Source organism: Hesperophylax consimilis, chromosome 23 (genome assembly GCF_061612785.1).
Source record: "Hesperophylax consimilis isolate HC1 chromosome 23, BYU_Hcon_1.0, whole genome shotgun sequence".
In the NCBI taxonomy this organism is placed as follows: domain Eukaryota; kingdom Metazoa; phylum Arthropoda; class Insecta; order Trichoptera; family Limnephilidae; genus Hesperophylax; species Hesperophylax consimilis.
Genome location: NC_142858.1, coordinates 25,377,692 through 25,403,275, shown reverse-complemented (window position 1 = coordinate 25,403,275; position 25,584 = coordinate 25,377,692). Strand labels below are relative to the sequence as shown.

The 25,584-nt window shown below is 33.4% G+C and overlaps 1 protein-coding gene across 2 annotated transcripts in view; it reads left to right on the top strand.

Moving 5' to 3' along the window:
• Positions 1 to 25,584, top strand: part of LOC149412486 (homeobox protein caupolican-like) — a 158,582-nt gene that overhangs the window by 51,166 nt on the left and 81,832 nt on the right. The window contains exons 1-2 of one of the 2 annotated variants that reach the window (XM_089646046.1): positions 6,618 to 7,153; positions 17,218 to 17,589. In XM_089646046.1, coding sequence (XP_089502172.1) covers positions 7,106 to 7,153; positions 17,218 to 17,589 — 420 coding nt within the window. In that variant the 5' untranslated portion in view covers positions 6,618 to 7,105. Of the gene's footprint in view, positions 1 to 6,617; positions 7,154 to 17,217; positions 17,590 to 25,584 lie in introns of those variants that run through there. The other variant, XM_089646045.1, reaches the window with a different exon arrangement.

Here is a 25,584-nt window from a genome sequence, read left to right as displayed (position 1 = left end):
CTAATTGTCAGCAATAATATAATCACACCGAGAAGTAATATTTTAAAAAAACCCATCAAAGATGAAAAGAGTAATCCAAAAAATATGTATTGAAAAGTATTACACATATTTTTGATAAATATAACCATTTGATGTAATACGTGACAAAATCGCATTTTTGTACCTAGTATTAAAACAGATGTATCTTCCACGTGTGTCGTTTATAATATCTTGTTGATATAGTTAACTTAATAAAAGTGTTATTCTAGGATCCAATTACTTTGTGTCAATAAAAGAGATAAATACTAATGTACCCGTATAACAATATGACAATCATAAAAACAAATACTGAATACAACATTTATAATTAGACAAACCAGTGAACTACGATCATTTGATCTTGTTTCTGTACTTTGTTCTTCCCTATCACCTAATCCATTATATTACTAGATTATCATCATATTAGATTGTCTTATCAACGATATTGTAATATTATCTTTTTCGGCAAATTTATTTATTTTTTGATCTTTTTTTAGTTAGTTATTACTCATCGTTTATCGTAAATCTTAGAAAAACACACTTGATTCTGAAACACCTCTCAATTTTCTATTACCTGTAATTTCGTCACGGACTCTAAATGTTTACCGATTTAGGAAGTTGTCCAATGATAAAGAACCCTCCAGAATGGAACAGCGTGTCGGGTTAACTTTGTTTTTAGTGGATTCTATAATAAATTGTAAGTTTTATGGTGGATCCTTCATTAAACTCCAGGATTAATTTGAAAATCTGTGTTTAGAAAAGCTATGGTATTAATGAAAATTTGCTACGTTTCCCTTGATTGTGGTGTCGTTAACATATTAAACAGAATAGTAATAATTGATCTCTTAGTTTTGTGTAATATCAGTTAAAACGTCTAGTCTAGTCGAAACGTCTTAGTTATAAGTAAATATTAGTACTTTTTTATGTAGATTTCCCTTGAATGCACCCTTATCTGAATGATTTGTAAAATATTATTAAAAAAGTGACTGCGCACTCATTTCCCAATAAAATATTAGTCATTCATAATATATCTGAATACGCAGTGTGTTTACGCAGATGGCCTTGTCCTAATAAATATAAATATAATGCGAAAACTTTAAAAATTTTAAAAACACGTGTTCCGACTTCCACATAACATATTTGTGCTTTATTGATGTTTGTTATAAAATCTGTCAATTGATTCGCAAAAGGCCAGCAGTCCCGTTTTTAACAGGAAAACGAATAATTTGACCAGTTTTTTAATAAATTAATAATATTTTTTATCAGCAAGTTTTCTCCTGTGTACTTTTTTGTGATAAATTATTATGGATTAATTTATTTTCAATTACAAAATGGTTAGGTTAGGTTATCCTGCCAAAGATGAAGTTTCAATTCGTCTATTTTATAGCAAAATCGCTATTGGCTAAAGTGTTCAAACAAGTGTTAAATTTCAGAAAATTCCATTCTGACCGTTTACACTTCAGCACTAGTCATCTCATATAACTAATAGGTGAACTATCAATATTGCGCTTTTGAAAGTGCAAGTCTTCGAGCTTTGCTGAAATAAGCCCTATGCAACACACACGAAGGACCAGTCCCAGAACTATGCTAATTGCAATGTTATATGGGAACATTTATATTTAATGCATCCGCTAGCTTGATAAACAGTATTCCCCAATATTTAAACTTAGGCTTTTGGAACATAAGAAAAGGCCAGGTTGGATTATAGGATAAAAAGGAACTCACCCGTCGCAGTTGGGACAATCTGACAGATTCCGGATTCATTCGAAATATGAATATTAAGATAATAATTTATTCCACGGTTGTGGTTATGTTATAGGTCAATCCTTCTTGCCTGTGATACTATTTTATACTGACCTCCAAATAAGCATAATGTCACTTTATTGACATCTTGCAACAAAAACCGGTCGTTGTGACATTTTTGGGATTAGGTAGGACAATTGCAGGATTTGAGATATCCTATCCACCAAGTTTTTGCGAATGCAATACCACATAGGTATATTGCGTGAACACTGCCCATGCTTATTAGCTAAACTAATATATTTCTGCATGTGATTTGAGATTTCCACGGCCAATATAATATAGTGATTTATTTTTGGGGTACTTTGACTTGTTGCGCTACCTACGTATTTGTGTGTCACACATCTGCAATGACACTTTAATCTTATCCCAAACGTTGGCTGAAAGGTGGTAAATATTACTCGAAAAATGACATAAATATATTGCTTTTTATAATATGTAACTACCCGTTAGACAACGGTAGGTACTCAAATGAATACAAAATGTGTACCTTTTTGTCATAAAACCTTTTCCACTATTACCATATCTTTATGGGATGTTTATTAAATCATGAATATCGTTAGATTATAACGGGTACTAGATTTTTTTCTACTTTTGAAATTATTTATTGTTTATTGCTTTTATTGTTTCTGGCAGGAAATCTGCCATATAAATATATAGGGCAACATTATTGAAAACTGCCACAGGGCATTTAGGTACAAGCAAGGTGAATCACATTTATATTTGAATGCATTATTTATAAAGCCAATGACAACTGCAATTAGATATAATAATTCCGATGTATTTTATTAATATTGCACCAATTACTTGTGTGATTTATTATTCGGTATTAATTTCAATTACATCTTTTAAAATGCAGCTAACTGAATTCAATTTAATCATAAATTAAATGAATCTTAGTTTGCATCGTTCCACACCCAATTAAAATTAAATATTGCAGTATTTTCTGCATAATAGGTCCCTGTTTCATAAATTCAGTATTTTATGACTAAATAAATCATAATTATTAGCCTTTATTGTAGAAAGCTAATTATAATAAGGTTTTCATTATCCATGTCATAAATTTGCGTAGTAAATTATTATTATTTTTTTAATTTAAAATAATTATTTAAGCAAATTATAAATCGTTATTACTTTATCATTATTTTAGCCTCTCTTACCAAAGTGCAATTCTAGGAGAAAAATAATCTCCGAATAAAATATTAGTCATTCAGAATATATCGAAAACATATTGTCTTTTCCTAATCAATATCATGACAGACATATGACATATTAATATTTGTATGAACACATGTTCCGCTGACCTCATAAAACATTCGTTTTTTACTGATAAATCGTTAGGAACTCTGTCAATTCATTCGTTAAAGGCCTACAGTCCCGTTTTTAACAAGAAAACGATTAATTATTTCATATCAGTATGTTTTCTTCGTATATCTACAAGACTTCTAGATAGCTGTATAAAAATGCATAATGTTAAGCTTTCAAATCAACTGAATAATGGATTATCTATATAATAATTTAGGATAAGATTTTTGTAATCATTTAGGGTAAGATCATCATCGTAAGATTATCATCATTTAGGATAAGATTTTTGTAATCATTTAGAATAAGATCATCATCATAATTTAGGAAACATTTTTGTAATCATTTAGAATAAGATCATCATCATATGATTATCATAATTTAGGATACGATTTTTGTAATCATTTAGGATAAGATCACTATCATAAGATTATCATCATTTAGGATAAAATTTTTGTAATTTACTAATAATAACTGCATTGGGAAATGGGTTAAAAGGTCAAATTACTGTGGAATAACATGAACATGATTTTTTTTAAAACAATTTTTCTGAGTTAACTTTAATAAGTAAAGTAGTAAAATCACTTTATAAATGTTGTCGAAAAAAAATCATGGTTATCTTATGTTTCTCACCCTTTTGAGTCAGTTGTAGCATTTTAGTATAGAACTAAGGATTCAGCAGAATAATGGAAATAAATTAGAAGAAACTTCTGTATATGTATTCACACCTGGTAACTAAACATGGCTAAAGCTATTTCAAGCAGAATTACTATTCTGATTGTTTTAAAAAATAGTTTTGCTTATTTATTAAGAAACTCCTCAAATTATTGGTAATCCGGTTAAATACGTGATTGCGTGCCTTTTCCTGATAAACTTTTAGTAAATTCCTATTATATCGAAAACGTGAGCACATGCATTTGCCTTTGTATTATGTTATATTATTTGAAGAGATTCTTAATAAATTAGCAATATTCATTTTTGTCCGCGTACCAGGGCGATACGGAGAGTTACTAACTAACTATCACAAAGTTCTTGCCTCATTCACATTCACAAATCGTTTCTTACATATTATTTTATTATTCTGACTTTTGACTGATTCACTTGATCCTGCCGTGTCTTCCTTTAGCGTCACCGACTTCTGCTACTATTCATATTCGCATCATATACTCTCCGTACACTCTTTTCTTCGTTCATTTGTTCTACACGCCCAAACCATTTAAGCGTCTCTTTTTTAATCTTACCCATTAAGCTTGCATTCTTATTACTATGGAGAGTTTATTTATTTAATTCTAGGGCTTTGCAATCAAAATTATCATTATTCAAAATAGATTAGTATTTTCCATAGATAACAATTCACCTTATCTATTACATTGTTTCCGAGTCGCGTCGGCCAAATAACTTTGATGAACAAAAAAAACACATTAGTAATATATGTTCTAGGTTCTTACTTTTCATGGAATATTTTGGTTCTAATTTCTAGTTTTTGTGACGATAGTTAAAATTTGTGATACGGTATGATAACCACCGGCGGATTAATTCCCCTCACGTTATCCAAAACCGTCGGTTAGATAAAGGAATGTTTTTAGCAAAAACCGTGAAACCCAAATTTCAACGTTTAGCAATCTATTGTGGAATCTATTAAGGCGATGCACTACGTCGTGTAATATTTTAAATTGAGCCGCTATCAATAACAACCCTTACGTAGATGGCGATAAGGTTTAAATTCCCGCTTTACACCAACCGCCTGTTTTGATTTATGCAAGAAAAAAACATGGCCAAAAAGTGCCTTTTATTTTATTTTGTGGATGTTCAGGCATAATTATTGAATATTTTTTCGATCATTTTATGAATAACTTAATTTGCCACATTATAGGTACAATAAAATCATAACCGAAAATGGGTTGGTAAGTAGGAGATTTTGAACTTTAAGGCAGCTTTCATAGGCCTTATACATTATTTTTTCTGGGCTTATAAAAAGACTTACCTATCTAAAAAATACTCGATTATTTCAAAGGCCAAGATGTATTCTACTCGCAGTATTTAATTAAAGCATCTGAAAAATTTCTAGGCGACCAAATTTTCAAACCAAAAACACATGATTTTGCATTTCTACGTATGGCATCGCCTTAAGGATAAGTCTGAAAAATGTCAGCATGATTTTTTTTACAATATATATATATACACATATATTAATTATTGTATATATTATTTATACCTATACCTAAGTAGGTATCTACCTTCATTAAAATTCATTAGGTATTTTTTTTCGTGATTTTTTTCCATGATTGCATTTTAAATTAGATATGCGTGATAGGGTTTCTAGTTCACATTAATATTATTAGAATTTATCGAGTTCATTGAATATTTATTTATGGTAGAATGTTGGTACCCATATAGCACTCTTACTAAGTGAGTAAGTACAGGAAAATGTGACGTGTAAGATATTTGATAGTATTAGTTTTCAAAGTTGTCTCAGAAATCAATGTAGACAATACAGAAAATATAAATTGCATCTAATTAATGGTCTTATTTTGAATTGGCAATTTGCCATCCTTATCAATGTATAATAATAATAATAATAATAATTGGATAATTTGTAGAGCGCCGTTTTTGTGAAAAATCACCTCAAGGGCGCTGTACAATTTATTACATGTTTTTAAACAAAAACTTAAATGTTTACTTGTAATGTATTTAAGTTATAATATATTTCAATATCGCTTTAATATGTTTATTTTCGATCCGACTTATAATTGAATTGAGATCCTTGCAAAATATAAAAATACGAGTAGGTGAACGATAAAAATGTGGTTAAACTGTTTTGTTATTTACATTTTTACTAACATATCATAATTCAATAAATTATAACCATGTTATTAAAAATTAGTTAAGTAAAAAATACTATACATAAATCTATGAATAGCAAAAACGTAATGCACTCTCATTGATATCAACGTTATAAATAATGTCTTCACTCAAATTACCTCAAAAATCCCAACAAGGTCAAACATTCCAAGCATAAACAAGGCAAGACCGCTTTAAAAGTCAAAATTTTCCGCGCGACCGGCTAAAAAAAGAAAATTCCTTATTTCTAAGCCAGTCTCGTCTCGGCGCAGCTGTAGGCTGTCCGTCCCCTGCGGGACGCTGCCCATCCCGCAGGACCTGCTCGCGACACTACAACACCTTGTCCCAGTCGTGACACTTTTTTGCCACAGGAGATTTGTTCGCTCTCCTCGTAAACCTTTTCAGTTGTAACGTCAAAACCTCCGGGCTGGGGGCGCGGCCTATGGCCGAGGGCGCGGCCTCGAGGAGAGGGGGCACCTCCGGCCCAATGGCGACGCTCGCAAGCGGAGTTTTCACAGTTATAGAAGCCTTTTTAAAAGCTCTCTCGCGCCGCTATTGGCTGCGCGGAGCATGCCCCGCCCTCGCCGGGGAGGGGTCCGGACGCGGGCGGGGTGAAGGGGCGATGGAAGGCCCTCGCCAGTCTTGGGCGAGAAGCGATCGCGAGCGGCTGACAACTGGCTCATTGCATGTGACTCCGCTCTCGGCTCCAATCTTACGATATTGTGACACATGACCTCGTATTAACCTCCAAGCAACAAGTTTTAAGTTCATAAATCCGAAACCAAATACAAGTGTATCCGTGCCTAGAACATTACCACTTAAATTAAATAATTTATTTAGTTAATAGATGTTTAAAAAATCGGTTAGATAAACAATAATTCGAATGGAGGTGTTTTTGGGCGCGCGGTGACGGCTGTTGAGGCGTCCCTTCACGGACAGATTCCGGAGTTTCCTCGGTTTTAATTCCAGCTCCCAAATGGAAATATTATCGGGCCAGTTGACGCCGAGCGTGCGCTTAAAGTGACAGCGGAACAATGCCGGACAATGGACAGCAAGTGAAAAGAAGTTAGCGCGGGCGCTGAACTGTTGGGAACTGCTGTTTTGTTTATTAGTTAATAAATTAGTGAATTGGTTTTATTAGAAGATGGCAGCTTACGCCCAGTTTGGCTACACATACCCCCCCGCATCGCAGGTTAGTACTTTTATTATTGTGCAATTATTTAAACTGAGGAAAATCACGAATATTAAAAAAAAACTTTTCACAACATATGTATTAACTGTGCCTAATAATTCAGAGTTTCCCTTATTATTTTCTATGTGAAAACTTACGATATTGTTCAGAACATTAGATGTAATTAATTTTAAATAAGTAACATCAAAAAAATAAGTTCCATTCCAGATAATTCATTTAAAGTTTTAAATGAAATTCAAATATGTAGATCTAAAATATACATTACACATAAAGAAAATAACTGCGTCAAATTTTTACAAAATAACATACAACTACTAATGTACCAAGAAAATTTTAAGATGGGAAAATGTTAAAAGTATTTACTCTGAACTCTTAAATAATTCTAATAATCCTTTTTTATTAGTATTATGTTAAGGAAAAATTTAAAACAATCCTTATTTCAATACTAATTTATTTGTATCACAATGTAATTAAAAGAAAATTTTTTGTTGTTGTTAGAATTATCTTTAGCAACTGAAAATCTTCTATTTTTAATGATACCGTCGATAAAAATACGAGACATTTTCCTATAAAATTGTTGTAATATTAAAATCATTAAATCTATTTAAATTAATTTTCAATCACCGACCTCTTGATGAAAATTTTGTTGTATATTTTTAAAGAAGGTTAGAACACATTTAACGTTTTAGTTAAAGTCAACACTAATACCTATATTATTGATTTTAATATTCAGATAAAGTAGGTATCTAGGTAGTACTTACTTGGTAGGTAACGTTCAAAACATCATCTTGTGTCAAGCGTTCCCACAATACAAAAGAGATCGTTAAATTATTTTGTGGCATGAATACCTAATTAATAATGTTTTTCGTTTTTTTTAAACATTGTATTTCTTAAAAACAGCTGATCGTATTTTCCTTTGTTTGTTTTCTTAATTCTTATTACCTACCTACATTATGGCAGGTGGTAGGTATGTATCTATAACACTTTTGTTGTAGAGCGGAAAGATCATAATTTTCGCTTTTGTAGTAATGAGCCTAAAGTTTTTAAAAATGTCTAAAAAAAGCTGCGACTACAAAAAGTACTTACTTACATAACGAGTACCTACGCATGAGGTACTTATCTATTCATCTATGAACGTGTATTATAATTATTATAATCATCAGAAAATAATGTTTTAAATTTTTATTTAAATTAAAAAATGTTTTAAAAAGTATTTATTATAACTACATAACGAATTGCTAGGTACATGTTTAGATATTAAATGATATGAATGATATGAATCTAGCGCAGCGTGCGTTGTACATTTAGTTTTGTATTAGTGATCTGCAAAGCAGTCAAGGAATGCAATATGTTAGCGGTAAATTGATAATAATTTGACTAGTCCATAGTTAATAGGTAGATCATTGTATTAATATATTAGATATATATTTGTACAGCGTTATTGATGTGATTTTTAACAAAAACGGAGCCATACAAATAATTTAAGATATTATTATTATTATTTTACTTTGGAGCGCAAAATTAATAAGGGCTTAGGTAGGTATGGACCATCGAATAGCTACAATGATGAAAAGAATGATGTATTCCTTATAACTTCCAAACAAAATAAATAAATCAAAGGCATTTTTTCATAGTGGGTAAGTATAGGTAACTTATCTATCTAGGTATACAAAACATATCTATTTTACATAAACTTATTACAAAACCTTCCCAAGCAGGGACAAGTGAAACGACTGTGAAAGTTCCATTCACGTTCTGTTATTATTTAAGTTCCACAATGATCTATGTTATTACTAACTATATGTGGAAATTATATATAGAACCATAATTACCTAGGAGGTCACATGAGATTAACACTTAATTAACATTAACTAATTGTTTATTAGCGAAATTTAAATGCAGGATTTGGGATATAATTGGAAAATTAGACATAATTGGACTTTCCGGTATTTATTTTAATCATATAAATTTATGTTACTTAATGGGCGTGTTTAGGAAAATTTTATGCTGGGTGGTATTACAGTTCAAGGTTTTGATCAGAATTCACTCAAAATGTTATTAGTTCCTTGGTGAAAGACAGATTTCGAATAATGTAAATCCAATAAGAAAAGTGTGATTAAGATGTATTATAGGCAATACAAAGATGCTTCTCTCAGGAATGGTTACCTACACATTACAGGAATTACATGACTAAATTAACCGCTTCTGAATATAAATATAGATAAAAATGCACAGTTTTATTCATTATTCCAAATGCCTTTGTGCAAAACATAGTATCTACAACATTATTTAACAGAGAATGACTTCCGTCGGAAAACATTTTTGGTTAAAGCATTGAATACTGCAAACAAATTCATATAGGCTTAGTAATAATACTTGGATGACTTGTATAGCGCCGTTTTTATAAAAATCACTTCAAGGGCGCTATACAAATATATACTATATTTCTACAATGATCTTTTTACTAACTATAGACAAGACCAACTATTATCAACTTACGGCTACAGATTGCATCCACCGGTTAGCTTAATCACTAACACAAAACTATGTGTACATTTGAGCAATTAACGTGACTATGATTTATAATATACGTATAATATGGAGGCCTCAGCACGGGTAAGCCACCAAGTGAGGCCAACATTACTGGATTTTACTATGAAATGTCAAAAATTGAAAAAAAAATATTATTACTCATAATATATCTATTTTGTTTATCTTCTGTACAGGCAGATAATATATAAGACCATACTTACCCGGGACGTCACTCGAGATTAACACGGCTTATTGTTTATTAGAGAAATTTAGGTACGGTTCACACACGACATAATTTGAACACATGTAATTGGAAATGCCATTATTAATTCCGGTATTTATTTTAATAATTTATATTTGTGTTCTGTAAGATTTAATAGTAGAATCCTACGCGATCAGGACGTAGGTACTTATTATTTTTTTTATTATCGATCTTATGTTGACTTTTCACAGCTGTTCAAAATAATATCACTCTAAATGATTGCAAAGTTCCCAATTTTCTTTTTAAGCTACCGCGTGCCGCCAAGCAGTTCCCAACTCAACTCCACACTTCGATAAATAATAATAATAACTCTACACATGAATTAAATTCATTTTCCGCCATTCTCACAATAACTGTAACATTATACACACGAATGTGAACAGCTGCCATTGAACTGGGGATATATGTCAAAATAAAGAATACTTGTATAAAAATGTGTCGGATTTTGACTCGGAGAATGGAACGTTGACGTTTCTAACGACAGATGCAATTATTATTATTATATTATTCATATTCGAGGGTCGCTGGAATATGTGTCAATTTTTTCTTGTGGCCTTTGAGTGGCCGGTTCTGAGGATATATGCTGCCACCTAGCGCCCGCAGCGGGGATTAAAACGATAAAAGCACTCGGTCTCGGATGTAAGTAGCCGGGAAGTGTCCTGCAGGTAGCCCCGTCATTATAATCCTACTTAATAATACGTAATAATGATAATCGTCTCTAACATGGATCCCAAACAATTCCCCTCGGGCTCAATGAGCCGATAACATTTGTTTATAAATATTTACACATTTATTTTGTATCCTTAGGTACGGTGCTATTTAACGTTCTTAATATCCACGGAATTAAATGCCGACCGGTAGCGCTTTATACCTATTCTCCGGCGTAGCGCGCTCAGAGAAATAACTTGATTATAAAATTATATCTAAACGATATTATACTCTGAATTAGTAAAATGAGCGCGCTCCGATGAGAGATAAATGCGCTCACTAAAGATTTAAGATAAAACCCGTATTTTACAGACTAAATTTACTTGAATATTTTGAGGTAATTTATTAAACGTGATGAAAGAAATAAGGTACAAGCAGAAGCTAGATAAATAAATTGCCATAATTTCAAATTTAACAAAAAGTTTCCAAAATAATTTAACTATCATATTAAGGTACCTGTATGTATCCATTGACTAGTTAAAGTAATCTGCAATGTTTATACAATACTACGAAAGCATTATAGTTATTGCTAGCATTAAAATTAATTCTAGTTTTTAAGATAAACGTAACTTCTGATTCATAAAAACTAACAGCTCACTCTCTTCATGCCCCTCGGTAATACCTATATCGTTTAATGAATGTAAAACAGTTTTATTCATGAATAAAATAGCACTATTTTATTCATTTTGATATCTCCGGATTTGAACACGACCGTAACATAATTCTTCTCTCTATCAGAGAAAATACACCGGGCCAACACTTTGAATACATTATATAAAATATAAATAATTTTGTTTTCATCTCCTAAGGTAGAAAAATTACATGTGAAAGTGTAGAAGGTTTTTGTCAAGAAATCACATTCACTTGTTATTATTATTATTATTGTAGGTGCTCGGTGATGTCATGGGATATTGGACCGAGGCTAATTTTATTCGTATAATGCATTTAGTATCTAGATTAATATATTCAGATTGTCATAATTATGTGGTTCAATAATGACTTCCTATGTTTTTTGTACGCCGCGAACGAGAACTTTTATGAAACTTTCGGGCCTTACAAATAATTTGGGTGAATATTATTTAATGATGCATTATTAATTTTAAATTCCACATTTTAATCGCATTCTGTGGATTTTGGGGGGTCTCAAATTAAGAAGGCATTAATCTTATACAAATCGATGAAAGAATTTATCAAACCTTTAAACTTATTGAATTATTCAACGTATGTTTACGAGTGTCATGATACATATTATGAATGCTAATTATGAATATGTGCCCATAATATTATGTCGTCGGCGCCTTGCCGTTGACCCAGTGCAGTGCGGTTGCTAATCTTGAATTATGCTAGTCGGTTCATTTCTGATTGGCTGTAGAAAACAGCTGTGCGATAAACTTATGTCAATATCTAAACATCAGATACGGAATCCACGATTACTCGAGAACGAACCCATAACCAATAAATTACGTAAAATATTTAACATTTTTTACTGTGTTTTAACTTATTTCAGAGAAACATAATTATGTTAAAAAAGTGATTGCATTCAAATTTCCTGATAAAATGTTAGTCATTCAGAATATATCGAAAACACGTGTTATTTTCCGAATAAACATAACGGAATGCGACAATATCGGTATTTTAATACTATCTTACTTACTATACTTTGTTAAAAGTATAGTAAGTAAGTTTTCTTATAATTTTTTAGTCGAATCACAAGCGATTGCTTCGATAAGATATCTCCAGGCGTCCCTATCTTGCGCTAATTCGTTGGCCTCAATCTAACGCAGGCGAAATTTATTTTCACAATAAATTAATTATTTATCAATTGATTTTATTTTCCTGTGCCGTTTATCGTTCCTTTTTTTTATTTAACAGAAGCTAAGCTATTTATGTTAGAACAAGAAAAATAACAACAACCTTTAGACGAGCAGCGCCCATTTTACGTCAATAGAAAGTCATATATTACACATCTACCCTGATGATGGACACTGTAAGGCTATTTGAAAGGTTAGATAAAGAAGGAGGAAGCGCAATACGGTACAATACCCCAAAAATAAATCACTTGAATACTTTTGGCCGTGAAAATCCCAAATCATATAGCTGATTATATTTGTGCCCTGTAGAAATTATCGACATTCCAAGTTGTTTACATAAACAGTAACGCTACGGACGCTCTTATTTATTAGTAGATAATAAATTTTAACCAAATACTTTTTATAATCTTCCAACATGACGTGTATGTCCACACAAGTAAATAAAACAAATTTATGCACATTTTATTTTTGCATAATACCTACCTAACACGGGAAAACATCTTTATATGTAAGACATACGGCATAAAAATGATTAAAATTTCATACGCATAATGCATTGATAGTATAAATAATCTACTTAGTATGTTTATTATAAAATATAATATGAGATGAACTAGATTATTTAAAGCCATTCGCTGTTTTTTAAACTTGTAATTCACTACGTTCACTCGTTCAATTGACGACAGAACGAAAGAAAATGCGGATAAACCCTCTTTTAATTAATCCACTTTAAAAACTTTGACTTTTTTCTCCGCCAGAAATGTAATTAAAGGGGGTTGCGATCTTAGGTAGGGGGACAGAGCCGGGCTGGGGGAGGGGTCTGTCCAAAGTAGGGTCGTGTAACAAAAATAAAGCTGTTATATCATCATCATCATCATGCTGCACAGCAAACAGAAGGGCGCTAGACGGAGTGGAAGATGAGTCAACATTTGCTCACCACTTCAGCCATGGCCCGGGATGCGTAATTTGTATTGAAAAGACAAATCAGACCGCAGCAAAAGCCCGGGAAATTCATAGGAAAATAACTACCCCGAGTAGAAATGTAGAAATTCCTTACACTGGGATTATTTAATTTAGAAATGTTGATGAAACCTCTTAGTTTGGTCTTGCGCTGCTATTTGATTTTTCGCGACGCTTCGTGCTTGATTCAATGCATTTTTTATTGCCCTATTTAGCAATTAACGAGTGTTTGATTACAGTAGTTATTGCTCTCAGATTAATGAAAAATTAACGACAGTTTAATCTCGGCTACTTGTTGTTGGTGAAGTATTTAACAAGAACACAATATGCCACGATAAGTAGTCCGGTTTGTATATTTTATCACGGGAACGGACATCGGACGCGCGATAGCATATGCGCCGTATAGGTATTGGACGGAGTCTGAGTGTTCTCCGCGGTTTGCATGGCTCTATGTGCCTGTGCTGGAATGAGGAGTACACGGTCCGCGTTCATGTAAGAACAAAATATCGGGTATATGAGAGCTTGCACGACAGCATTTTGCACGTCGCAGAGGTGTGTAAATAATTTATATTACGTCTCTCGCGTACAGCACAAAGGACCCTGTGAATAAATAAATATAAATGGGCGGTAGATTTACCTTACGGCGCTGTGGACCTAGAGGCACTTGGAGAAATCAAAGCACCGACTGCGGGCCATCTCGAGAGTGCTTCGTTTCCCCAGTTTTAGTAAATATAAGCCGCAGAAAGCCAGCTTTTAAATATTGACAGAGCTTTTGTCGGCGAAACTAAGCCCGCGTACTTAACCCGCTGTTAACATCTATCCGAATGCCATCTACAGTACCTACCTGCCGGGGGAGTGGGACACGTTATTCCATATTCGTAGTCCCCTCTTAAGACAATGGCACGATTTGATCGTTGACTGATATTTGTTTGCGCCGTGTAAACAAGAATATTAAATAATATATTGAACGAATAAACATACTCCGAGTCATCGGTACTCTTTCATGTCCGCTGTAATATTATATGACGGGGTCGAGTGGCGGATTAAGTAGCTGGCCGAACAGGGGTCCGGGGAGTAGAAACTTAAGGCCATTTGTTCACTCAACTTCTCAATCCATATCAATAGATGCGCTTTTTAACAACGTGCCATATTCACATTGTCGTAAGGCACAAAGCCCCTTGGTAAGCCTGTATGTGTTTTTCTGACGTAGTCGCCTGTTTACTCAGCAATACTATTTGTCAAACGGAATGTTTTCATAGCATTAGCAATTTTCTACAGAAATGTTAAGAGAAAATATGTTGGGAAACGTCCAATAAATCTATATATGGACGAAGTAGTAAAAACCTACTCGCAGATACATTCGAGCCAACCTATGTTTCAATAAAAATAGTTTAGCATTCTAGTTCGTGGCTATCTGCAATCTCCTATCTATGTTTGTGTGTTAGAAAGTTAATATTTCTTCCCGCAGTCGGATGCATTCGCAACCAAATATTGCATTCTGGTTTAGAAGCCTCGAATAATTTAAGAAATATGTAATGCTTTTGAAGGAATTAATCTAAAAGTACCTACATAACTTCGTAAAATGTACCCTACTATTGTAAGTTTAACAATTTAAACCGTAAGTATTCAACACCTTTTTGGAAATCTAATAATATTATTGGAAAAATAAACTTACGTCACTGTAGGATACCACTTTAATTCAATAAGTCATTTCATCCACATAAGTGACTTATTCGCCGGTACTGAGTCGGGGTTTCATTCCATTTATGTCCGAGTTATCCACGACTGAGGTTTAACTCATAATCCCCCCTAACCGAATAAACTGCCTGTTCATTGGGTTTTAGGGTGTTCAGATATACTTACCGTCTTTTTTGAGTTTAGCTTACAACACTGCTCGTATCAGAAACTGGATAAACTAACATAGCTACGTCATCAGGGATCGGGAGGTTGAAAATACTAAAGCAGAGTCCAGGTACAAAGTTCGGAAATAGCTCAACAAATTATCAGGACTTTAAAATTAATATTATCTTTCTCTTGCCTGATGGCTTACTTCCTCGATTATTGCATTCAGTATTGTAAGCTAACTATCTGTAACGCTTTGAAAACTTACGGATATAAAATATTTCTTATTTATAAAAATCTGGTCAAATTATTCGAATTCCTGTTAAAAACGGAACTGCAGGCCTTTAAAGAATGAATTGATAGATTTTCTAACAAGGTATCAGTAAAACGCGAATATGCTATGAGAACGGCGGAACACATGTTTATGATACCAATATTGTCGCATTTCGTCACTAATTAATATTTATCAGGAAAATAACGCCAATGTTCCGATATATTCTTAATGAACCTATATTTTATCAGGAATAGGATTGCCATCACGTTTTTAACTGGGTTTCAATAAATCTGCCTTACTCGTTTTGCAGTAATTAAACTTTTGTTTTTTGTTAAATTGTACAATTATTGTACTTTTGATTGTAATTGTTTTCGTCGTCTGTTTTATCCAATCAAATCATAATTTTTCACGGAAAATAGCAAAATTACACACTCTTTAATCGAAACTTAATGAATCGTTACATGAGAAGGCTTTAACCGAGTTTGATGGCCAGATCTGAACAGCCAGTTTCATACCCTCTTTCCTTTTGCCTTCTGCCTCCAGGTGATTGGGGAAAAAAGTTTTTAATTTAAGACATTTATGAAAATGGTTAAAAACACACTACGTAAAATAGTTGGTTGGCAATCTAAAGTCTATAGAATCACAACAAGAATAAACATAGGTACACTTTTGAACGTAATGCCTAGTGAAAATATAAATTCAAATAGGCAGATAAAGTTTACCTGTAAATTAAAAAAATAGTATTAAGAGGTGGCCAAGGTAGGTCTGCTTATTGGAAAAGGGAGCCTACCTGAGCAGTAGGGAGAAGGCTGTATAAGGCTTCTCACGCTAGTTATAGATTTTTGCACCTCCAGAAAATACCCCCGCGTTGAATACGGCGTAAGGGCACGCAAAGTTACACGATACCCCTGAAGAATTTGATGAGTCAGATGTAGTGACACACGAGGATCGAAGGAAAAAGTATTTTTACATATTACCCAACTATTTGTAAATTCAGAGCATACTAAATTTAATTGGGGGTTTGCATTAATTACCCTGAACGTCCTGATATTTTGACATTAAACGTCCATGCCGGTTATGACGTACCTACTGTACCAACAAAACGCTACCTTTCAACAGCTCAGCTGTGGAACGAACTGCCGGCCTCTGTGTTTCCTCCCTCCTACAACATGGGACTCTTCAAGACCCATGTTCACTCCTTCCTCTCCACAAAAAAGACCCTCCACACAGCATCTCCAAAGATGACATAGGCCCTGAGGGAAATTATTTTCTTCAGGGCCTCCTGTGTGGAGTTAATATAAAAAAACCTTTATCTGCCAGTGTGAAATTATCTAGGTACAAGTTTTTCCCACTAAATTGCAAAAAAGTTAAATTCACACTCCTTCAAGTTTTCACCAACTTTATAAGCACCTTTATAATTCCACTACCCTTTAAAGACTCGCAAAACTCTTAATCCCCCTTATGAACACATCCTCAAATCTATTTTTTTTTGCTTATGAACATAATATTTTCTAGCTTTTACAATCACTGTTAAATAAATTTTCATTTAACCCCCTTTTTCTCGTTTATGACTGTTACCGGTTTCAGCCTATCACGGCCATCTTCAGGCAGACTACATTTATTTCTAACAACTTATAATAGCATCCATTTTACCATAATTATGTTTCTCCAACAGTTGCTGGTGCAGGGCGGGCAACCGACGACGGGAGCCTCGGCCACCTCCCCGGGTGCGTCGTCTGCTCACGCGCCCTCGCTGAGCCCCGCCGGTTCTGCGCCCGGCGGGCTGGCGGCCGGCGGCGCGCCGTCCCCCGGCGGCCTCGCGGGCCCCGGCCCCGGCTGCTGCGAGGGCGGCCGCCCCATCATGACGGACCCCGTGTCCGGCCAGACGGTTTGCTCGTGCCAGTACGACCAGGCGCGGCTCGCGCTCTCCGCCGGCTACCCCCGCCTCTCGGGGGGCGTCGGCGTCTACGGGGCGCCCTACCCCAGCACGGACCAGAACCCGTACCCGAGCATCGGCGTCGACAGCTCGGCGTTCTATTCTCCGCTGGTGAGTACCTACCTTACTAACTAACAACAGGGTAGGCCAAGAAGATAAAACCATTTTACCTAACTATACAGCTGTTTTTCTTAGAAAACAAAATCTCTTAAACGGCAAGCTCTAGCGTCATGCCATTGCAACGCCATTTCCACCATGAGCTATGGAGCTATGAAATACGAATACGACCATAAGATTATTTTGTTTAAAGTTTCGTAGGGTAGGTAACCGTCATTAGCACTATGTAACTATAATAATGATTAACAAAAAAATTACATAGAACCGTTTTCGTGGAAAAATCATTAATTTAAAGGTATTTATAACCAGATAATAACTTACTTGTGACTTTATTTATTTATTTATTTAAAAAATATATAATATTGATTACATTTTATGATTTCGACTGTCCAACTAGGAAGGATTCCCGTTTCAGGACAGTCAAATTTACAAGTTTCAAGTTATCCTAGACGAATACAGTATTTAAGAAAAGCTAAAATAAGTATGTTAAAACGAAGATACATAAAAATATACATAAAAAAGTTACATAAAAAAGATACATAGAGGCGTTCGTGATTTCAAATTACATTTTTAGTATCATTTCGGAATCATTCCTGCCTAGATCCAACAACCATTTTGTTACTCTTGGACCGAAGGATGACAATTCACACAGTTTCAGCTGAGAGGGGATTTTATAATATATTTTAGGACCGAGATATGAGAATATTTTTTGATAAGCCGCTCTGTTGCTTGTTGGAACGGAAAGGTCATTCCTTCCCTTACTTCTGGTTTGATGTTTGTGTTCGGCTGTTTTCATTTTGTTTTTATTTTTATGAACATGGATTACAATTTTTTTTTATATAACACTATCGGACATCTAGTACATTAAATTCCTTGAAGAGAGCGTCACTCGAATATCTGAAAGGTTTCTTCATAATAACACGTAAAATAGATTTCTGTGCCTTCAATAACGGGTTTAATGTTGTTCTTCCTGCACATCCCCACCCAATGCAACCGTAGGTTATGATTGACTTACAACTAATATTTATAAAAAGTGACTTAAAACATTAATGACACTTATAACTTTTGTCTTTTGGGACAGGCATTGAATGTCTTCCACATTTTCTTTTTCTTTTACCTACATATTCCAACAACGTAAACAAAAGAAACATCTCAAACTAATAATGATTTTAAATATTATGAACCTGCATATATTATAGGAATTACTTTATTTATGTTAAGGCCCGTATGTACAAAATACAGAATGAATGTACATTTTCAACAATCACCTAAGCATTTTGGACTTGGTACTGAGTATTGCTACATTGTATAGAGTTAATATCCGTCCACTAAAGTTATTTGTTATTACCGGGCTCTCCTTCCACTTATAATCGCTCTACGATTATCGGGCCCGGCCAGCGCCGTATCAAAAATTATGTTAACAAAGTGTTGGAACACAGTAGGTACCCACATATTTATAAAGATAAAGATTAAATTTATTATGATAAAGTCCTACCTCTTAGTGTATGGATATCTTCCGAGTGGGCAGCTCTGTAATTATTGGTGTCCCCTTCTCGAGGAACGTTCGATAAAATCACCAAATATATCTACAAATATTTTATAATTTAAAAACTTGCTAAAAAATATTTTCATGCCTAGTCTAAAGGTGTCTTTGCTGCTTGCAGCTGGTGAAACTGCGGTCTAAATTTGGGTAAGTTTTAAAGCTGAATGGATCGGTGAGAAGTAAGAAATAGGGAAGAGAAAGATTTATAGCTGGATAGGTATTCTGATCTGGTCAATAAACACAACTAAAATCATTCCAATTTTCTTCATGAAATATGTATTTAGAATATATTTATTTTTTAATATTTTAACAATAATAAAAGTTTTGTTTTATTTTCAAAAATATAAAGACGGGTTAACTTTAATTTTCACTTCAACATATATAAAATCATATTTAATTTTTTAATTTTATTTGAAAACATTTTTCATTATAATATATTTGTATTCTCTCTATTCCCACAAAAGGCTAATGCCCTATCATGGCAATCGTACATTGGTTATACTATACATCATAACAATAATAATAATTTTTTAAACAAGAATAAAAGCAATCTTTAATTTAAAAAAAACATTTATATCTTTAAATTCAAAAAAATTTAAACTGAATGATAAAACATAGATGTTTTAATGAAAATATAAATATTTAGATGATATTAAAAAAAGTAAGATTAACATACTGGCAAAAGTGTACCTACCTAACTAGTATAATGCATTCATTATGAATGAATTAAAAAAAACAACACTGTACTCATTAACTATATAGAGCAGTGAAGATCTTCCAAAAAATATGGACCAATATAAAAGAAGAGGAAAACGTATTAACATTTTAAAAAGTTGCGAAATGTCTGAAGCGTAAATTTAAATTGACGTTATCTTAAAAAAAAACTCTAATTCGGGTAGCAAAATCATTTTGTGATTTGGAACAAAGGAATATTACGTAACAGGACTATTCAAAATACATAAGGATTTTCTATAATTACTTAATAATATGGATAACCTGTGTATTGATTTAAAAGAATCAGAATATGCGTATTTTATGGGTTCATTAAAATAATTGAAATATCACATCTGTCCAATCTATAGCGTCCACAAGAGTCGTAGCAGTAGATTATGAGAGCCCTATTATTGATCAAACAATTTTAATATATTCTTTAGATTTTGGATCGACCCTCGCATAATAATTTGATGAGCGTCGACCGGTCGAGCGACCTCTCGCGTATAAAACATCAATTACATATTCAGAAAACAGCCTCATTTTTAGAATCGAAAATAATTATATCGAAATTAAACCCCCGTCCGAAATTAGGCCTATCGTCCGATCAAGATTGCTTCTTCAAATTATAATAAAAATATCAGGTTCTGATCTCGGACCATAATAATAAACTATAAGTATGTGCTACTGAAAAGCTGGACGTTTAAAGGCGGGCTGGAACAAAACACTCGCCTTAATGACAGCGTCGCTAATGACCGCAGATGAAAAAGTCGTCTGAATATTGTTATGACTGTCATTTCTGCAATTGATTGCGGAACTCTTGTCACCCGTGGAATTACATAGTGGTTAAGTACAGTAATATCTATTATTTTGTAAAATTAATTAGTTATCTGCATACCTAATTTTTAGTGCTCTTAATGAGCGCAGATGAAAATTTCTAATATTTTGGGGAACTAGTGATTTTTATGAATGTAGATGAAAAAGTCGTCTGAATATTGTTATGACTGTCATTTCTGCAATTGATTGCGGAACTCTTGTCACCCGTGGAATTAAACAGTGGTTAAGTACAGTAATATCTTTTATTTTGTAAAATTAATTAGTTATCTGCAAACCTAATTTTTAGTGCTCTTAATGAGCGCAGATGACAATTTCTAATATTTTGGGGAACTAGTGATTTTTATGAATGTAGATGAAAAAGTCGTCTGAATATTGTTATGACTGTCATTTCTGCAATTGATTGCGGAACTCTTGTCACCCGTGGAATTAAACAGTGGTTAAGTACAGTAATATCTTTTATTTTGTAAAATTAATTAGTTATCTGCAAACCTAATTTTTAGTGCTCTTAATGAGCGCAGATGACAATTTCTAATATTTTGGGGAACTAGTGATTTTTATGAATGTAGATGAAAAAGTCTGATTTGCGGTTAATTATATTGTTATGGCGGTCATTTCTGAGTGCGGAACTCTTGTCAACCGTAGAATTCCAAAATAGTTATAACTTATTACTGTAATTTATTTGTTTAGGTATTATTTTTTAAATTTCCAATGAAATTTTTGTAAATTTAATACATTATACAGATGAAAATTTCTACTATTTTTAATTACTCTTTTGAACTAGTGCTGTTTATGAATGTAGATGAAAAGTTATCACGCGGTTCTACGATCATACATTGTTTTACCACACTTCAGGGATTTTATTTCTGCAGCATTCAGCCTAGTTTAGTCAGGATAATAACTACTACAAGAAAAATAATAATCAGAGTATTTTTATTACGATTCATTTCTGCATTTGATCGCGGAACTTACATCTGATATGAAATGATAAGGCCGTCGTATGATTTCTATTAATTTATTGTGTTTGTATGTTATTTTACAGAATTATTCCTGTTAATGACTGCAAATGATAATGTCATTATTACGATAATTTCTGCAATTTGTTGACATGCCATTACGATTACGCAGATGTAATAAAAAAATGTATATGTTTGATACAATATTGACACGTGCTAAAGAATAAATATAAAACGCGGAGAATCCATAAAATAAAATTTAAAAAATAATAATAAGGCAATCGCATAAGGCGGTTTTTAAATTCTATTCAGTTTAATTGTTCTCTCCATGTTTTTATAGCCAGTTTGGAAAATTCAGTTCATTGATTTCATCATCTTGCACACGGAGATATCTTACTGATACCAAATATTGCTTACTTGATAAAAATCTGAAATTCTTGTATTCCTGTTAGAAACGGGACTGCAGGCCTTTAACGAATGAATTGAAAGATTTCCTGACAAATTCTCAGTAAAACACGGACATGTTATGAGAAAATCGTAACAAGCGTTTAAAAAGATTCTAAGATTTTCGCATTTTGTCATTAAATTTATCAGAATGAGTGGAACTGCATGAACACATGTTGCGATATTTTCTGAATGTACTAATATTTTGTTAGGAAATAGCCTGCCATCACGTCGTCAATAGGATTTTAATAAATTATCCATACTCATTTTTCTCCGTGCAAAGTTACATTACATTGTATTAACACTGTTCCGAAATGAAAGGACAAAAAGTCAAGCCTCAGTATCATGTACAGAGTGAGAATGAAAGAAAATAGTGGTTTATTTACTCAGATTAAGTGTATCCCAAATGATATTAGCTTCCTCAGTGTTTGTATGAAAATTGAAACCGAATATGAATCATTAATTTAAAATGAATGCCACAGGTAGCCGGGAAAATCCACACCAAGAACATAATAAATTCCTCGACAGCTTATCTTCCAAGGGTGGTAGCATCGCAGGCGTTATGTCGAGAGAAATTTGATATCTCGAAGGCCAATAAAAGCAAAAAGGTAATGCTTCGGGAAAAATTACGAGAAATTAAATTATCATATTCTTGATTCGAACTGCTACCGTTCGGGAATAGCTCCACATAATAATAGCGTTTTAAAATGCGAACATGAAGAAAGGAAATAATATCACAAAAAGGAGGCGGGAGGGATATGTTTTAGGTTGGCGGATTTAACGATCGGACGCCCGATAAAAAATAACTTATCCCGCAAAGTGATTGAGGGACGATTTCCGTTTGCAATTTCGTAACCATTTTAGTGTTCCGTTTCTAATACTTCATGGGCAACTTATTCTTGCCCAATCTCCTATATTCACACACTCTCCCTATACGTTGTTACACAAGAGCCTCGTGTCGGTCAAAAGATTATTCCTATCATAAACACAATTTTCGTGTCAGATGCAAAGCATAAACCGAACCCACACTAATTTTTAGTTATTAGTTAGTTTAACTGATCGATTGCTTTAAACCTACTAAGTCTGTTGGTTTATTTGGATCATACATGACTTGTAAAGCACCCTTTTTGTTGATATCTTATACAAAAGTACGATACAAATGGATTATCTTTTCATAATTTTGTAATGTCTTGCAAAGTAATAAAATGTGTTTTTAATTACTAAGCAAGGAATCAGGAGTAGGCACTTATATTGCTTTGTAAACAAGTTAAAAATAATAGTAATTACATAATGGAAACATGAAATCGTTTTAAGATAACAAAAAACAAACAATTTTATTATGAAATATTTTTACCACACTGTAATAAAAAATCACATAACCGAAACTATTGAGTCCAAAAGCGGTCATAAATAAACCAAATTCGAAAAAGGCGCTACTCCGAAAGATTATCCGGACGATTCGAGCTTCCTGCTCAAAACAGTCTAAGGCCTGGAAATAAAACACGTGACATTGAGCTCTTTGCGGATGTGCGAAAGCCTTTATTTGCTTGCTGGTTTATGAATGCGATCCAGTAAGGGAGGATACGACACGTGAAGCATAAAGCCGAGGGACAATGTGTCACGATGCCAATTAAAATACAATAACAGTTTTTATGGAGCCAAACATCATGACTTATAGATTTATTTGCCAACCCCTTTTGGCACGAAGGCAATGTTTTCTGATGATGCCAACTAATGCTTTATAAAATGACTTTAAAACAATAATAATAATATTTGGATGACTTTTATAGCGCCGTTTTTGTGCAAAATCACCTCAAGGGCGATGTACACATTTATAATACATTTCTACAGTGATCTATGTTATTACTAACTATTTATGCAGATAATATACAGTACAATAGTTACCTGGTAGGTCATTTGGGAATAACACTTTATTAACATTAACTAATTGTTTATTAGCGAAATTTAGATACAAGATTTAGGACATAATTGGAAAATTGAATATAACTGGACTTTCTCCCAGGAATGGTATATTTAATTTAAGGGTATGACAGCTTAAAAAGGTAAGTTTTTATATCATTATTACTGTTCGGTGTATTATTAATCGTGAGTACTATTTTTATCATGCTACATTAGTGATACATATATAATACAAACTCCCAATAAAAGTTTCAGGAAACACAGTTAATTTTACCTTTTTACTAAAGAAATAAAATAATTACATAAACGATTTATTTAAATTGTGTTTTTACACCGATGGCGATGCCATACGTAGTAATGCAAAATCATGTGTTTTTTTTGGTTTGAAAATTTGGTCGCTTAGAAATGTTTCAGATGCTTTAATTAAATACTGCGAGTAGAATATATTTTGGCCTTTGAAATAATCGAATATTTTTTAGATAAGTCTTCTTATAAGCCCAGAAAAAAATAATGGCCTATGAAAACTGCTTTAAAGTTCAAAATCTCCTACTTACGAACCCATTTTCGGTTATGATTTTATTTTATATTGTGGCAAATTGAGTTATTTATAAAATGTATTTATTTATGCCAGAAAATCCACAAAATAAAATAAAAGGCACTTTTTGGTCATTTTTTTTTTTGCATAAATAAAAATAGGTGGATGGTGTTAAGCGGGAACTTAAACCTTATCACCATCTACGTAAGGGTTGTTATTGATAACGGCTCAATTTAAAATATTACACGACGTAGTGCATTGCCTTAAGAGATTTGAATACTACTCTTCCATAGAAACGTTAGCTTGTATTTGAAAGAGGAGTGTACCAGCACAGCACATTATTGTAGTTATTTATAAGTAATCATAATTATAACATGTTGTAGTAAGTACATTACAGTGATAAAGTAAAAAAAAAATAGTAGCATTATATTTTTGGTAGATGTGATGCAAGTAGTTGAAGTAGATAAGTTGTATACTTTTTATAAATATTAAAATATGTAATTATGAAACAGGAAACCCATTTCAAGAATTCCTGCTTTCAGCGACATTTTTGTATGAACTCCCCTCTGTTGGAGTATCTCTATAAGTAGAATATTTGAAGGCAGCCGTGTAAGTTGGCAAAAACAATTTTCTTTCACTTGTAAGCACCGAATAGTTCAATGCGTAGGTACATTCCACTCCGCCATTACTGCAGCGGGCTGGGAAGATGCCCATTGGTAGGATTCGTATAATGTATATTCGTTTTTTATTCGCGCGTCTGTTCGGCGCCTCGCAACTTGTTGCAAACGGCACATACTTGTGAACATTTGCCCAGTTCCGAGCCCCGGATACTGGAACTGAACTCACGGGCAGCTCACTAGTCTTGTTGCGGGCAAAGGGGCGCATTGGAAGGTTGTAGAAGTATTCTAGGTCCCTGTTTCGCGTTAACCGGATCCGACGCCGCGCAGGAATAATACGCCCGTTGACGGAAAGCAACCTTCTTGAAATGCTAAATGAATTCACTTTTTTTATTTATTAAGGCAATACAGTTTTTACCGCGGCGTCGG